Consider the following 18,432-nt stretch of genomic DNA (forward strand, 5'->3'; position numbering starts at 1 on the left):
GCATGCTATCCAGTTGTTTCTACTGAATTCAAAGTGTGATAGCTGTATCAGCTTAACATTCTGGTTTATTAGAAGAGGAAAATGAAATACTTTTTAGACAGTCTGGCTTGTCTACTACCAAGAGGATCAAAGAAACAGTAACTTAGCACTGTGTGCACTAGCACAATGCTTGCTGTAATTTTGTATCTTTGGGTAATTTATAACATGTGGTAAACAGGGATTTCTTGGTAAGATGTGTTCAGAGGGGTGTCCCTTTGTTTTCCTCTGAAACTGAGAGTGTGGCTTTCCAGGACTGAACATGATTTGAATCCTGGTCTCCCGAATTGTAGACCAGCATTAAAACCATTATATCACACTGTAAACAGGGGTTCCCTGTAGTCTTAGCTTCTAGTAGTGCCTGAACTCATTTTGAATGTAATGCATTTTAGTGTCAAAAAGGCAGTCCTTGCCTAAATTAAACTTAAATAATGACTCTCTATGTAAACTCAAAGTGTCTGACTCAGGACATCTAAATAGAGACAAAGTAGAAATAATTAAAATTTTAAAGGAGCTAGCGATTTTCCCATACAAAAATTCTGCATTTTGACTGCAACATCAAGCTGTTTCTTTGAGAATTATTGTGCTTGTTAATGTGAACATAGGAGCTATTATTCTGGAACTGCTGTAAACAACCTAAAGATTTTTAATGGAAGAGGGGGAAAGTAATTATATCTACCTCTGCACATGGAAGCTGATGGAGTGTATATGTATTCTTTCAGTTTCCATGTTTGCCTTAAAATATGTGTATTATAAGAAAGACTATTGATCAGTGCCCAAATATCTGCTTCAAACAATTTTTCTTGTCATAATATTTTAATGTTACCTCTGAATTGTCCAGACTCCATGAGACTAATACACTGTTTTGTGACAGGTTGCATCTGCCTTTTTAGAGAACCTCTATATTGAAGATAATGTGAGGAATTGTGCTGTGTATAAAATTAATGGAGCATTCTTGCCATTGCATTGCAGTTCAGAGCGTGAATGGATATGCAAAATACCAAAAGGTAAAAGAAGAAGTATAGTGATTGTATTTTGTTGCATGCATAATTCCTAAAATGATAGTTGCTGCTTTACAGAGAAAGAGGAAGACTGTACTCAGTGAAGGGGAATATCCCTTTCATTCAGAAAGTCCCCCAGCTTTTCCTGTTAAAAAGTGATTAAGCAGCATTGGAAGATACAGAGTGTGAGATCCAAGAAAAGGTATCCCAATCAGACTAATAATAATAGTAAAAATTTTAATTTATTTCTGACCTGCCCTCTCTCCCCAGAGGGACTCAAGGCAGCTTACAAAAAACAAAAACAACAGTGGCAAACATTCAATGTATGGCAATAATTAAATAATAATACATACACATACAGTACAGTCTCACTTATCCAACATAAACGGGCCGGCAGAACGTTGGATAAGCGAATATGTTGGATAATAAGGAGGGATTAAGGAAAAACCTATTAAACATCAAATTAGGTTATGATTTTACAAATGAAGCACCAAAACATCATGTTTAACAACAAATTTGACAGAAAAAGTAGTTCAATATCCAGTAATGCTATGTAGTAATTACTGTATTTACAAATTTAGCACCAAAATATCACAACGTATTGAAAACATTGACTACAAAAATGCGTTGGATAATCCAGAACGTTGGATAAGCGAGACTCTACTGTACTATTAAAAACACAATTGGATGACTTTGACTGACATTGTAAATCAGTTAATCAGGCATTTAAGATGATACAGTTAAGCAGTTAAATCTGTATAAGGTATCGAGCATAAAAATATAGCTTTTCAATAAGTTACATATTTATTGCTGACTGCGTCCACCAGGGTGGAGTATATAATATTATTCTTCCTAGTTAGTTCGATCTATTTTCATATGTAGCCCATGTGAAAATAACCTCATCCTAAGACTGCTTATGAGAGCTAACCCTGCATATAGCTACCAGAACGTGCATGTTTATAAAATTTAGCATTTGTATATTTTGTATAATTTAGAAAAAAGATAAACATATAGTTGAATAAAATCTCTTAAAACTTACTATATTCTTGAATCCTTTTGTTACAGGTGTGAAACCGAGGATTCCACAATGGTATATAAATGGTATGGGAAAAATCAATATTCTTGGTTTTGCGTATATTGAATGGCAATATAGTACAATCCGGAATCCCATAGATATGGTGGTTGCATTGACTGCAAATTACTAAAGTAAATCAAAACAGAGGGGGCATTTTATTAAACTAAAATATAACATTTTAGTCAAGGGAAAAGTATACTGAAGTAATCTGTGCATTTTTAAGATTCCTTTTTAAAAAGCTTCACTTTACACTCCTATTGTTCTAGTATAATAAAAGGAATCCTGAAAATGTAGTTGCAGCAATATCTCTCAAATTAGAAGAAGTAAGATTTGAATAGAAATGTAAGGGTTTGTGGAAAACATTTCATGCTTCATGTGGGTTGGAAGACTTCTAAATATATCCAGAATAGAATATCTAGAAAGAAAAGCAATATTTTTTAAAAGTTGAACCAGGTGTTTATTAGATTTATAATTCATGTGTCAGAGCATTTGTGGCAAACCCGGTGACTGTGGAGCACATCTGATGTTGTCATATACCTATGAAAAAAGTATATCCAATATTGAAGGATGCTAGGATCTGAAATACAGCAACATCTGAAGGGCCACATATCCCTATCCCTAATCTACAAGAAGATTCAGCATACCAAAATCATCCCAAGAAGCAATAGCATGTATATTTAGAGCATGATTCATCAAAAGGGCACTGAAGACAACCAAGCATATGAATAATTAAGAGACTTAAATAGTGCATTTGGCTATGTCTGGATTGTGCCTTTATTGTGGCTCTTACTTATTTTTGTGGTGAAATTCTAGAGGTGGTAGTTATAAGGTTGGAATAGGCAAGTGAATTCTCCAGACATGATTGGACTTTCTTCAGCTTCAGCCAACATGGTCAGTTACCAGTTGATGGGAGTTGGAATCCTTCTTGTAGGGCTGACATACACAAACACTGTGTTAGCAGAAGTGTTAATCTTTCTGAAACACACCTACATCTGAAAATCAAATAATTTCAGATAGCAATATGTGATCTGATTTGGCATGTACATGAATAATTGATGGCAGTTGGATTATAATGGAGGTTCCATGATATACAGTTCAGTAGCTGAGCTCCCGGTGGCACCGTGAATTAAACTGCTGAGTTGCTGAACTTGCTGTCCAAAAGGTCGGTGGTTCGAATCCAGGGAGCTGGGTGAGCTCCTGCAGTTACCCCAGCTTCTGTCAACCTAGCAGTTCGAAAACATGCAAATGTGAATAGATCAATAGGTACCACTCCATCAGAAAGGTAACGGTGCTCCATACAGTCATGCTGACCACATGACCTTGGAGGTGTCTATGGACAATGCCGGCTTTTCGGCTTAGAAATGGAGATGAGCACCAACCCCCAGAGTAGGACATGACTGGATGTGATGTCAGGGGGAAATGTTCACCTTTACCTTTTAGCAACAAAATAGTATTCATCACAGATGAGTATTTATCACAGATACCTTCCCATGTACTCATTGACACAGATTATGTTTGATTTGGATTTTTAGAGCCCTCATGGTTTTATTATCGAGGAGCAGAATACCTTTTTTATGACAGTGCTTCAGAGTGGGCCACTTTTCAGTTTGTTTGTGGTTGGCTCCGTGGTGATATAGCAACAATACATTCCCCTGAAGAACAGGAATTCATTCAAAACAGAATTAAAAAGGTAAGATTTCTGCAAATGCAATTGCTTCATTTTCATGGTACAGCTCCTCCGGCTAGCCCTCTGTTGATTTCCTCTTATGAGAAGCCAAGCAAACTATTTCTGGGTTGTTGTTTTTTTTTTAACAACAGTGGCTAGACATATAAAAAGACAGGATTCCTGCACCTTCTATATAAGAAGAAATTGTGTAGAAAAGCAAATGTCACTGGTTGTCGTTTTTTAAACTACAGTGATGCTTTGACATACAAGTTTACTTCATTGTGTGACTATGGTCGTAACTCAAAAAGTTCATATGTCAACGCAGATTTCCCCACTGAAATTCATTGAAATGCTATTCATCTGTTCCAGCCCTCCAAAAACCACACCAATTGTTTTTGTCAAGATCACGGAGCTCACTGAGGTGGGAAAGGAAGACCACCTCCTCCACTTCCTTCCTTTGTGAGTGAGCCCCTCTGTGAGCAAACTGATAAGAAAACCCAGTGAGATCGCCATATATTAGACATGGCTGGAAAGAGCGAATGGATTGAATAACCGTGCCTTGTCCCCCAGCATCCCTCACCACTGTCTTCCCGCAATACAAGGCGAGGTTCTCCCTGAGGCTGGCCTTCTTCCCCTCACAATGTCACACACACCAGCAAACCCCTCAGTGCCTTCTCAGCCCTCGTTGTGCACAAACCTGGCACCTCCGCGCTCACATTTCCATCATCCCCCGCCATATATCACAGAGGGGTGGACCCTGCAATGCCTTTCCCCCATGGTTGGAGAGAGGCTTCGCTGCCCCACCTGTCAATTGATGTCCCGCTACCTTCACCATCCTCCTCACGCACACAGCGCTCCCCAGCCAAAAGCTTCCCGGTTAGTACCCCATCAACAGTGTTTGTGTGTGTGGCGGTGGTGGGAGCATGTGCGTGAGTTGATGAAGGGGATACTTGCTCCGCCGTCTTGTGCACATGCTCCTGCTCAAACACCGTGCGCACGCTCCTGCTGCCTCCTTGGACACACACTGTTGATGCAGAACTGGCTGGGTGGCTTATTGGAGGTGAGACGTTGGAGGAGGAGGCCTCGTAACTCAGATCTCTGCTTGCATCTTGAAGCAAAAAGTTGAAAAGCTCATAAGTAAGGGCGCTCATGAGTTGAAGTGCCACTATATCTATATTTATATTAAAAGTGAATGTTTGTATGTGTATATGTGGCAGCTTTCTGATTGGCCGCCACTTCCACAGGCCACTGTGACCGCCAGGAATCACTGACATGGACCAAACTTGGCACACTTAACCCCCATGACGCACTTTACAGCCTGGTGCTGTTTACGGAATGATGGACCATGGGTGATGGGATTTGTTGTACTTTCAATCACTACGACTCCCACAGGCCACTGCAATGCCCACCAGTGACAGAACAGGACCAAACTTGGCCCACAGAACCCGCATGAACCCCTTTCCATCCTGGGGCAGATCGGGGGCGGATGGACCAAGTAGCTTCACTCCTTGCTCTGGGAGTTGTAGTTCACCCATATACAGACAGCACTGGACCCAACCGACTTCGGATCTGGACCAAACTTGGCACACTGCCTCATCATGCCCAAGTGTGCATATAGGTAGGATTTCAGGGTGATTGACCTTTGGCTCTGGGAGTTGCAGTTCACCCTTATACAGACAGCACTGAATCCAGCCGATGACGGATCTGGACCAAACTTGCCACAGAGGAGCCCCATGACCAACTAAACATATTGCAGGGGTTTAGGGGAATGGACCTTGATTTTGGGAGTTATCGTTCACCTGCATCTAGAATGTACTGAACTCTGCTGACATCAGATGTGGACCACATTTGGGGCACAGACCCAACATGGCCAATTGTGCATACAGGCCTGCATTGGGGGTGATTGTCCTGGGAATCTGGAAGTTGTAGTTCACCCTTATCCAGGCAGCACTGGACGCAGCCAACGACGGATCTGGACCAAACTTAAGTGATATTTCCTAACATCCCAAAACAAACAGTGCCTTCTTCTAATAACCCGGGCACCGCCAGGTCCCCAAGCTAGTATTGTATAAAAACCCCTCTTTTAAAAGTATACAACATTCCCTCTTTTAAAAATGAACCAGCGCTGTCGGATTTTTGTTTGTTTGTTAGTTTGGTTTTTCGCTTCTGGAAATCAGAGAGATCTTTTTTGTTTGTTTATTTTTGTTTTCACAAACACTTTAGGAGAGGATGGATGAACCTTAGTTGCTGAGCTGGTTTATGATTGTCTTTCTAATCTAGTTTGCTATTATATTGTAGGATTTTGAGTAGTCCAGGTTTTTAATTTATTCCTGGACTTTATTGCTATATTTATCATAAATTAACCATCCAGAGAGATATGCAGATCCTATTTCACATGATATAATTTGCAAAATATTTCATTGCAAAATCAATAACATATTTCTGTAATGTCCTTTGCCATTGATTCTTCTTCCTCTGCCATCCAATTCCTAATGCTAGTTCACCTGTAACTATATTGCCCCCAACAAAATTTTGGAAGTAATGTCAACTCCTTGTTTTACTTTCATGGCACCTAGTAGTTTTTGCAATTGTGGTATACCATATATCATGTGCACATCTTTCAAGTGGAAACCATTTTCATGTAATTATAGTGCAAAGAGATATAAAAATCAAGTGTTAGGCCAGAATGAAATAGATTAGCATAAAGTTTTCATGAAGTAAATTGAAAAACCAGAATACTACTTGCTTTGCAAGTTGCAATAGTGTTAAGCATTATTTATTTTCTGCTGAAAAACGTGTAATCTACAATCCCTGGATTTTATGGCATTAATAATTCATTATGACACATCCAGACTACAATTCTATATATACTTAGAATAAATTTATTGAATTCAGGGAAACTTGGGTAGTACATTGGCTTGTGCTAACCACGATTCTTCCTCTTCTGTGTACTGCTTTACTTCTTCTTTTCTTGAAAGAGGTTTGGAAATTTTGTGGCCCTCCTGAACTTGTTGGACTACAACACCTATCAACTCAGATTAGCAATGCTAAGAGGGGATAAAAGTTATAGTTCTAAAACATTTTTTTCCACACGTTGTAAGCCCAGATTAGTAACAGAGAAGCTGATTGAAGACAGCCATATGTCAAAATACAAGAAATGTACATAATATTTTAACTGTTACTTTACAGAATTCAAAAATGAATAAAAATTGGTGGATTGCACTGCATTCAAAAGCACCTAATAAAGAGTTTCGGTAAGACTGTATTTATACTGATATATATCTGTTTTTCCCTAGCCAAACTTTTAGATACATTTGTTTTTGACACAGAGGGAATAATATCTGAGAATTTTACTTAATCTCTACTTTTTGCATGAGAAATATGTGCCTACGCCGGGGGTGCCTAATGCCCGCACTGGGCCTCCCAGTGCCCGTGCCGGAAGGTGCCCGGTGCCCGCACCAGGAGGTGCCCGGTGCCCGCTCTGGAAGGTGCCCGTTGCCCGCACCGGGAGGTGCCCGCGCCAGGAGGTGCCCAGTGCCCGCACCGGGAGGTGCCCAGTACCCGCACCGGGCCTCCCGGTTCCAACGCCGGGCCTCCCTGTGCCTGCACCAGGAGGTGCCCAGTGCCCGCGGGAGGTGCCCGGTGCCCATGCCGGGCCTCCCATTGCCCATGCCAGGGGGTGCTCAGTGCCCTTGCCGGGGGGTGCTCAGTGCCCCTGCCGGGAGGTGCCCGGTGCCCGCGCCGGGAAGTGCCCAGTGCCCGTGCTGGGAGGTGCCCGGTGCCCACGCCAGGCCTCCCGTTGCCTGCGCCGGGGAGTGCCCAGTGCCCATGATGGGAGGTGCCTGGTGCCCGTGCCGGGCCTCCCGGTGCCGGCACTGTGCCCGCTTTTGGGGGCCTTCAGAGATTGTGAGGTAAGAGGGATTTATATATCTGTAGAAGGTCCAGGGTAGGAGAAAGAACTCTAATTAATCACCTTGATTAGCATTTAATGACTTCAAGGCCTGGCTTCTTCTTGCCTGGGAGAATCATTTTTTGGGAGGTGTTTGCTGTCCCTGATTGTTTACTGTCTGGAATTCCTCTGTTTTCAGAATGTTATTCTTTATTTTATTGTCCTGATTTTAGAGGTTTTTTTAATACTATGGGCTATCTGGATTATCTAAGTTCACATTGCCCTATACCCCTGTTCAACGTTTGGTGCTAAATTCGCAAATATAGTAATCGTACATAACATTACCATGTATTGAACTGCTTTTTTGTTGATTTGTTGTAAAACATGATGTTTTGGTGCTTAATTTGTAAAATCTTAATGTAATTTCATGTTTAATAGGCTTTTCCTTAATCCTTCCTTATTATCCAACATTTTCGCTTATCTAACACTTTTATTTTTCAGTGATTGGTTTGGGGGGGGCGCCAAAATTCTGTTCGCCTACACTTGAAAAATACCTATGGCCGGCTCTGATTATAGTACAGGTGCTAACCCTAAAACAAAAGTTTTTTTCCTGTCATTTGTATAAATAAATAATGGGAATACCTTTGCAGGTGGACAGATGGCTCACCACTATTTTACCAGAACTGGGAGCACGTTGGAAATAGTCTTATTTATGCTCATGGAGAAAAATGTGGTTTTATTTCTTCCCAAACAGGTACATATTATATTTTCTGTTTCTCATATTTTGAATGATTTCATGAAAGTTTTTCATAAAAACAGTTTTTATCCAGCCCAAAACCTTACCACCAGCAAACATTAGCTCAAAATGTACCAAAATCACAGCACTGTTTAGCTATTGTTTCATACTCAAAAGTATACCCCCCAAAAAGCAATTTTTTTACAAAGATAAAACATGTTGATTCCAAACTTTGACAAAAATGTTTGCACTGTCAGTATGAGAGTAAATATAGAGTCCAGTTATAAGCATTCACAAACAGGCTTTTTAGAACAACAACAACAACAACAAAACCCTGAGAAAAGTCTGAAATATTTGTTCAGGAAGTACATAAGGAAGTTGACAGATTGCATTCAAAACCTCACTGTAAATTTTGTGGGGGTTTTCCCCAGTAGCACAACAAGTTTGCTGTCTCTGAATAAGCATGTTGGTTTGCATTGCATGACTAACTGGTACACAGAAGCACACTTTCAATTATAGTACAGGTGTAAATTCCTATCTGCAATATAGTGAAGTATGACATGTAAACGGTAACTGACTCACGTTGTCACAGATGGGGAAGTGAAGGTATCTAAGAAGATGAAACAGGGTTGCATGTGATTAGAAAAACCCATGATTTCCTCTATTATGTCAAAAACTAATTTCAGTGTATCTTGCATAGAATCGTTTTGGTCAGATTGGACGATGTTTGCAATACGTCAAAATCAAGTCTCATTGAAATTAATAGGAATTCTCACCTTACAAAATATTAGCAAATGTGGGGCGTGTGTGTGTGTGGGGGGGGGGGGGTGTTGAAAAAACAACAAAGCAACATCCAGGGGAAAAAAACTGTTCACTATACAAGTAATTTTAAAATCCAAATTAGGCTAAAATCCTGTACATGAGTTTAATTGAACCTAATGTTGGCAGTTGCTGAAGACACATGCATTGGATTGGATTGCTAGTTTCACTTTTGTCCCATTGGCATTACTGTAAAAGTAAGATATTTTTTATAGTGTGATAGATACCTAAGTCGAACATTTCTGCCAGGATTTTTAATGGTGATACAAAGTGGATTTATGATGAAGTATGATAAAGTAGGAGCCCCCAGTGGCACAGCGGGTTAAACTGCTGAGCTGCTCAACTTATTGACCAAAAAGTTGGCAGTTCGAATCCGGGGAGCAGGGTGAGTTCCTGCTGTTAGCCCCAGCTTCTGCCAACCTAGCAGTTCGAAAACATGCAAATGTAAGTAGATCAGTAGGTACCACTCCGGCGGGAAGGTAACAGCGCTCCATGCAGTCATGCCGGCCACATGACCTTGGAGGTGTCTACGGACAACACTGGCTCTTCAGTTAAGAAATAGAGATGAGCAACCCCCAGAGTCGGACATGACTGGACTTAATGTCAGGGGAAAACGTTTACCTTTATCTATGTATTTTATGGCCAAAACGGCAGGGAAAAGTGGGTGTTATTTACCTGAACTGTATAGCAAGGATATTTTTTTGACCACAGGTTTTACATTTACCATCCATATTATATACCCTCTGCCATAGGGTTTGATATGGATTCCCCCTTCTTTTCTTTGCAAACTTTTTTTTTCTTTTTTGAGTGACAATTGCTAGGCAATTCAATTTAAATGTGGAAACAAACATGGTGTCGGAAAATGAGTGAACCACCTATTTGTAAAAGTAGAGAAGAGAATGAGATTTTTATAAGTGTGCATTTTAATAAAAAATGAAGTTTAAGAAGTTGGGAAAATGAAAGATTGGGATGAGAGTGGGCAGAGCGAACAGGGTGGCAAAGTTCACTCTACCAATATGTTAGATAAAACAAGCTCAGCAGGAGTCTTGGAAAAGCAATTGAACGATGACACTAGGTGAAAGGCTTTTCAAGAGGACTTTATGACCTGAAGGAAAAGGGAGGGGGAATGCGGGAGGAGGGGAAGAGAAGGAGAAATTGTTTTGGAAAGTAGGTTCCAAGAAAAGGGATGGACTATAAAGGTACCAGGCTGTGATTCAGCTTTTGTGGCACATTTCCTTTACTAATTGCACTCAGTTTATTCTGATCAGAAATAAAACTGCAGTTGGATCTCCTGTTTTCAGTATCTAATTTGGAAGGAAAAGATACTGGGGACTCACTGAACCCCAAAGTAGCACAGCAAAGAATTGTTGTAAGCTATTGTAAATCTAGCCATGACTCACATAGCAAGAATCTCTGGTAATGTCAAAGCAAAACTAGATGATATGTGTTTATAGAGGTATTAACTTTCCCAAATGCAAGGGTGGGCCTCTTTGGAAGAATAGGCGTTCCATAGAGATTTGGGGGCAAAAGGGGGTTTGTTGTAGGAACATGTGTGGCCTTCCAAGTACTTCTGGAGGGCTTTAGCACAGCAAGCTAAAGCCCTGATCAAAAGGTCAGCAGTTCAAGCCCAGGTTGGGGACGAGCACCTGCCATTAGCCCCAGCTCACTTGCCCACCTAGTAGGTCGAAAGCAGAAATGCGAGTAGATAAATATGTACTGCTTTTAGTGGGGAGGTTATAAAGGTGCCCTTAAGGACATTGACTGGGAGAAAGCTCCGCGACATGGAAGATAGAGTGACAGCACGCACACACACCCTGTGGCCAGAGTCGAGCAAAGCCTCCAAGATGCCAGAAATAAGATGGGAAAAACTGCCTTTACCTCTTCTGTGTTAGAATCATAGAGTTGGAAGAGACCTCATGGGTCATCCAGTCTATCCAGTTCAAGAAGTAGGAAAATCACATTCAAAGCACCCCCGACAGATGGCCATCTAGCCTTTGTTTAAAAGCCCCCAAAGAAGGAGCCTCCACCACACTCCCTGGCAGAGAGTTCCACTGCTGAACAGCTCTCACAGTGAGGAAGTTCTTCCTAATGTTCATGTGGAATCTCCTTTCCCTTAGTTTGTAGCCATTGTTATGCGTCCTAGTCTCAAGGGCAGCAAAAAACAAGCTTGCTCCCTCCTCCTTATGACTTCCCGTCACATATTTATACATGGCTAACATGTCTCCTTTCAGCCTTCTCTTTTGCAGGCTAAACATGCACAGCTCTTTAAGCCGCTCCTCATAGGGTTTGTTCTCCAGACCCTTGATCATTTTAGTCGCCCTCCTCTGGACACATTGTCTGTCCTTGTTAATTGCATAATTGGATTTGAGTGGGCTTGTCCCCATGTGAGCCGTCCCAAGTACCTTCAGGGAGATGGACACGGGATACAAAAATAAAGTTGTTGTTGTTGTTGTTGTTGTTGTTATTGACATATGTGTGTTCTTGTTATTATTATTATTATTGCCATATGTGTGTTCTGTAAAGCCGCTCTGAGTCCCCTTTGGGGTGAGAAGGGCAGGGTATGAATATTGTAAGTAAATAAATGAATAATATAGTCCTCCAGGTGTTTGGGGCCCTTAAAGGATATTTAGGAAAAAATTCACAAAATTTCATTTTGACCCCAGGAGGGGGAGTTCAAATACAGTAGAGTCTCACTTATCCAACATAAACAGGCCGGCAGAATGTTGGATAAGCGAATATGTTGGATAATAAGGAGGAATTAAGGAAAAGCCTATTAAACATCAAATTAGGTTAGGATTTTACAAATTAAGCACCAAAACATCATGTTATACAACAAAGACAGAAAAAGTAGTTCAATACGCAGTAATGCTATGTAGTAATTACTGTATTTACGAATTTAGCACCAAAATATCACGATGTTTTGAAAACATTGACTACAAAAATGCGTTGGATAATCCAGAACGTTGGATAAGCGAGTGTTGGATAAGTGAGACTCTACTGTATGTGGAAGTGACCTCAGCATCTCCTAGAAATTATTTTGGGCATTATAAAGCAAAAAAGATCTCTGGTAGTCATAAAAACTGCCCTGAAGGATTGCATGCAGTCTGCTTGCTGCACTTTGCCCACTGATGATCAAATGTTTAATATAATATTTTTTTCCAAAATAACAAAGTTTAACACGATTTAAACATTCAATTCCACTAAGAAATAGTCTTATTACAACACTGCTTGCAGCATGAAAAGTAGTATCACTGCAATAAATCATTTAGGAATGGGATTTTTCCCTTTTTCTCATCGTGGAGGTATAGTGCATTGCCTCCAGATCAATTCCATAGAGTTGCCTCTAGGGCAGGTTTCAGCTGTGAATAAAAATGGCTGTAGGCAGGGAAAATGACATCCATTTGGCAAATACTGTCTTTCAACTAGAAAAACAGTAGATTTCACAATCTGTGAAAGAATGAAGTCAAACTGGCTATATTTCTTGAATTGTGTATACAAATACTTAGGTTGCAAACATGTACATAATTTTTTTCTTGGGTTATTCATGAAGGATGTTGGAAAAAACTGGCTGTATTTCTTAAATTGTGTATACAAATACTCAGGTTACAAACATGCATATAACTTTTTTTTGGTTATTCATGATGCATTAGCACTGAGTGTTGTATGTGTGTGATTTGATCAATATGCTGAGATCCCATAGACATGCTGCCCTCTGGACATGGGCTAGGAATATAACGTGCTATAATGTTTAGTAATAGTAATCATGATTTTTTTAAATATCAGGAGCAACTTGAGAAATTGCAAGTCGCATCTGGTGTGAGAGAATTGGCTGTCTGCCCAGGGGACGCCCGGATGTTTAATGTTTTACCATCCTGTGGGAGGCTTCTCTCATGTCCCTGCATGGGGAGCTGGAGCTGACAGAGGGAACTCACCCACTCTCCCCGGATTCAAACCACCAGCCTATCGGTCAGCAGTCCTGCTAGCACAGGGGACATGAAAGAAGCTTCCCAGCAGGATGGTAACACATCCGGGTAACTTCTCTGTAGACAGCCGGTTCTCTCACACGAGAAGGGACTTGCAATATGTTTTCAAATCTCTTCTGACACGATAAAATAAATTTAGCTAGTTTTATTAAATCTGTTTTTACATGGTAATTTCAGTTTTGTTAACAATTTTTTAATTGTATTTCTTAGGACTTTGGGGCTTTGCAGATTGCACAATATCTCTACCTTGTATTTGTAAACGTAAAAAGATTATGACTGTTGAGAGAGAAATTCCAAAACAACAAAAACATCAAGGAACATGTCCAAAAGGGTGGCTGTATTTTGGATTTAAGGTAATATATAAGGGGTTGTTTTTTTAAAAAAAAAGAAATCTTTTCTACAACATGTAAAAACATACCTTTGAAAGATAAATATGCATTCAGATGGTACTTGTTTAATTCACATAACAATTTTGCTGTGGTTGCTCCCAAGCTGGGGAACTCCCATCCAAAGTTCTTTTCAATGTCTTTCTCGCAGTAGGCTTTCACTTTTTATTTAGGTATGTCTTTGGTATTTCACTCCATGCAGCAGAAAGAGCTGAGGGCGGTTATTATGTTTTAAATGTGTTTTTAATTTGTACTTTCAAAACAGAATTCAGTTTTATTGTTTTTTGTATAGATAGGTTTAAGCTATACTTTGTGTTTTTTAAACTTGCTGTGATCTGCCTTGAGTCTTGTGTTGGGAGAAAGGTGGGATATAGTTAAAATGTATGCATGAAGAGAACCAGTGTAATGTAGTGATTTGAATCTTGGACTATGGCGCTGGACACATAGTTTGAATCTCTGCTTGTCTCTGGAAACTTCCTTTCAACTGCAAAGGAAAGCAAAGTAAATCTTACCAAGAAAACTGTGTGACCATGAGTCTTAAACAATTTGAAGGCACAAAACAACAAATTAATAAATGAATGAATTTTGTCTTTATGGATTCACCTAGATTTGATTATACAGTAGAGTCTCGCTTATCCAGCTTTTGCTTATCCAATGTTCTGTATTATCCAACTCAGTCTGCCTTTTAGTATTTAATGTTTTTGTAGTCAATGTTTTCAATACATTGCTATGTTTTGGTGCTAAATTTGTAAATACAGTAATTACTACATAACGTCACCGTGTATTGAACTGCTTTTTCTGTCAGTTTGTTGTAAAATATAATGTTTTGATTCTTAATTTGTAAAATCATAACTTATTTTGATGTTTAATAGGCTTTTCCTTAATCCCTCCTTATTCTCCAACATTTTTGTTTATCCAGTGTTCTGCCAGCCCATTTATGTTGGATAAGCGAGACTCTACTGTATATTTTTATATTTTGTATTAAAATATTTAATGAAACTACTACTACTACTACTACTACTACTACTACTTGTTCTTGTTTTTATTTCCCATATTTCTCCCAAGATAGTTTGCAGTTTAAAACTACAAAGCAACGAAAAACATACAAAAAATTAACATTAATATAGTATTTAATAATTGGCATTTAAAATCATTTAAAATTATACTTCAAAGATGAAATACCAGTAAAAGACAAAAAGCCATTAAAACAGTTCAGTCTAATTGTTAAAAATGTGTGTGTAGTGGAGCATTTTTATTCCTGTTTTATTCCTGTTCTGTCATTCATGCAGTGTTACTTCCACGATAATCTACAACTAAAGTCAATGAGTGACTTTTTAAAATATTTCAAATATTTTAAAATTACCACTACCTGACAGATATTTTAACTGGAGTAAAACCCCAGTGGTGAAGTGTGTTAAAGCACTGAGCTGCTGAACTTGCAGACCGAAAGGTCCCAGGTTCAAACCCCGGGAGCGGCGGGAGTGGCCGCTGTTAGCTCCAGCTTCTGCCAACCTAGCAGTTCAAGAACAACCTAATGTGAGTAGATCAATAGGTACTGCTCCGGCGGGAAGGTAACGGCGGTCCATGCAGTCATGCTGGCCACATGACCTTGGAGGTGTCTATGGACAATGCCGACTCTTCGGCTTAGAAATGGAGATGAGCACCAACCCCTAGAATCAGACATGACTGGACTTAACGTCAGGGGAAAACCTTTACCTCTAAAGTCCTTAAGGACAAGGATGAGAAAAGATCTAAGCAGAACTTTGGAAAAGTTACTTCTTTGGGCATCAACCCTCCAAATCCTGAGTTACTTTTCTTGGAATTGTTATCTAAGAAAAAGAATCTTTCCAAACTCTGGATTTCATGCCATAAATTGGTAACTTGGAAAGCAAACAGTAGGCAGCGTGATGAGATGCAAAACAGGTATGAGTTCAGGGAAATTCCAGCAGTAAATGTGCTGGTGGAAGCAAAAGGGGGAAGTTGCACTAAGAAATAGTCCTGCTTCTTTTAAGATTGTATGCCAGAACATTGGAACTGAAGAAGCTCAAATGAGCTCAGATAAGCTATGCTTCAAGTTTGAACAGGGTGAAGTTTGATCCTTGGCTCTTAACTACTGAACTTTTTCAGCACAGTTTTTTTTTCTAGATACAGTAATCTCATGCTAAATTGTGCTGAACTGTTTATCAGTAATTTGATCAAGTTATTACATACCGCTGTGCCACATTCAGAAGATCAGCATTACTTTTAATGTAGAGGCTTCAAGTCCAGAGCTCCTGGAGGTCATTTTCTCTCTCTTCTGGTCCTATTGTAGGTTGCACTAATCCTTCCCAACAGAACTGAGTATTACTACAATGCCTCTTCTTCTAGTTTATTTCTAACCCACTTCTTTAATGTTAAAAAGTGGGGATTTGTTAAAGACAAAGTATGGGAAGGTGTAAATTATTTCAGAGAAGAAGACTTCTCAAGCCACCCCCCCAAAAATTCAAACTAACCAAAGCAAATTAGTGCCTTGGGAGACAACGAAACCAGAGTGGGGGCAAAAAGTAACCTATGGATTGGATGATTCCCACACTTGCTAATACAAAAGAGAAAAAACTTGAATTCCCGAGGACAGTGTTCCCTTACTTATCGTGGGGGTTATGTTCCAGCAATAAGTGAAAATCTGGGAAGCAAGGACACTATATTTATTTTAATATTTATACATTATTTTAGTAGTTATAGGTCTTTATTTTAGGTCTTTATCAACCAATCGTGTGTTGATAAATCGCCGCCTCCTCCCGTTGCCACTTGGGCTCCTTTTCTCTCCCTTTGGCTTCTCCTTCCTCCCTTCCTTAGGCTGTAAATTGTAATTTTTTATGATTTATAATATTCTTTTAGAGTTTATTAAAAAACCGTGAAACAGCAAATCCGCGAAAAGTGAACTGCGAAGTAGTGAGGGAACACTGCATACTAAAACTGTCAAATATTGGAAGAATTGGGAAAGATGTACATTATATGGCATAACTGATGCTTTTGAGGATGCATTTTTATACATCTCTGGATGTATGTCTCACTTCATGGTTGGAAGCTGGGCATTGCTTCATTTTTAATGCACACTGCCCTAGAATATATATATTTTTGCAAACTTAATTAATTTAATTAGTATATGGCCCCCATTCTCCTTTGCCAAGGTGCAGACACTGAAGTAAAACTAGCAGCCATGGCATGGAAATTGACAGGAAATATTAATTTGCAGACACCTACATGTACTGGAAAATAGCTTTTAGGCCAGGGTTCCCCTCACCACTGTTCTAGAGAGAAGTGAGGGCCATTATCCAGTCGATCCAGGCTATATTCTGAACAGTAATATATCTGAGTGCAATGTGTCTTTGAGAGCCAGCATGGTGAGGCACTATGGTGTACTGATTTGAAGATCACACTACATTTCTGGGAGACAAGGATTTGAATTTCTGCTCAGACATGGAAACCCACTGGATGATTTTGGATTCTGTCTTTGAAGAAGGCAATGGCAAACATTCTCTGTAAAATCCTTTTGTGGGGAACCTAAAATAAGGTAGTCATGTTGGAGTCAGCTTGAAGGAAAATAACAGCAACTGTGTATTTTAAGCTTGATTATGGTGTTTTTCAAAACAAATCCAGTCATATCAGCCAGGATGAATGGAGGATCTCATAATTAAGATCACAGCAACTATGTAGGAGTAGGCACCCTCAAACTGCAGCCCTCCAGCAGTTTGGGCCTCTAACTCCCAGAATTCCTGAGCATTGAATAAGCTGTCTAGGAGTTAGAGGCTCAAACAGCTGGAGGACCTCAATTTGAAGGTGCCTGGTGTAGAAGAAATCCAACACGTTCCTCTTTTGCTGCAATTCTGAGGCTGGCATTTGTTTTGTGGGAAAGCCCATGTTGGAAATTAGGCTAGCCCCCACCCTCCAATGTTTTCGGTCCAACCTAAAAACTTGGCTCTTTAACCAAGCTTTCCAATAGGTATAGAGCCCAAAAGGTTGTAGACCCATTGGTTTTCACTGAAAGCACTTTATATGAATGGTTGGTTGTTACTCATTTTATGTCTATAATTACCGTAATCTTTTATCAATGTCTAATTTAGGGCTGATTGATTTTATTGTGGTATTGTTTTATGTATTGATTATGTAAATTATGTTTTCCTTTGATATTGATGTATCTGTATTTATTGTACCATATGTATTGTTACATTATGAGTGCTTATAAGCTGCCCCAAGTCCTTTTTGAGAGATGGTGGTGGGGTAGAAATAAAGTATTATTATTATTATTATTATTATTATTATTATTATTATTATTATTATTATTGACAGCAATATCTATGTCATGTTATTCTGTCATAATCACAGATAGGCTTTTTGATTATCACAGGGTGGTGGGTTGTACCTGTCTTCAACTCTGACCGTAGTTACTAGAAAATTTCAAGTCCATGCATTTTCTGTCAGTGAAAACTATTATAGTATTTCTATTTTTATGACCATAAGTCTCATTTAAAGAATTCCAATTAAATAACTATTTCCGTCTTTAACAGTGCTTTCTGATACAGATTCCAAAGGATCCAAGCCACCTGAAAAGCTGGTATTCTGCCCAGACCTTTTGTAATCAATATGAGGCCTCACTTGCTTCAATTGAAAGTGAGGTTGAACAAGGTACTAATGTATTTTTTCCATTATACAAGTGTGAAAATATGCCGTAGATATGTTATAATGTAACAATGTTTTATGAGTAAGATCACCATCATAACTCACAGCTATCCAGTACAGTTTAGGGGGAAAAACAAGGATGCTGTTTAATAATTGTTAAGGCTTTGGTAATTATTTCATAA

At 39.4% G+C, this 18,432-nt stretch overlaps 1 protein-coding gene across 3 annotated transcripts in view; it reads left to right on the top strand.

Annotated features, from left to right (window-relative positions):
• pla2r1 (phospholipase A2 receptor 1) overlaps positions 1-18,432 on the top strand; it is an 82,141-nt gene that overhangs the window by 49,122 nt on the left and 14,587 nt on the right. For all 3 annotated transcript variants that reach the window (XM_062965303.1, XM_062965298.1, XM_062965309.1), the window contains exons 15-21: positions 911-1,043; positions 2,103-2,138; positions 3,645-3,802; positions 6,968-7,032; positions 8,318-8,421; positions 13,416-13,558; positions 18,139-18,256. In XM_062965303.1, the coding sequence (XP_062821373.1) occupies positions 911-1,043; positions 2,103-2,138; positions 3,645-3,802; positions 6,968-7,032; positions 8,318-8,421; positions 13,416-13,558; positions 18,139-18,256 (757 nt within the window). The remainder of the gene's footprint in view (positions 1-910; positions 1,044-2,102; positions 2,139-3,644; positions 3,803-6,967; positions 7,033-8,317; positions 8,422-13,415; positions 13,559-18,138; positions 18,257-18,432) is intronic.

Source organism: Anolis carolinensis, chromosome 1 (genome assembly GCF_035594765.1).
Source record: "Anolis carolinensis isolate JA03-04 chromosome 1, rAnoCar3.1.pri, whole genome shotgun sequence".
NCBI classification, from domain to species: domain Eukaryota; kingdom Metazoa; phylum Chordata; class Lepidosauria; order Squamata; family Dactyloidae; genus Anolis; species Anolis carolinensis.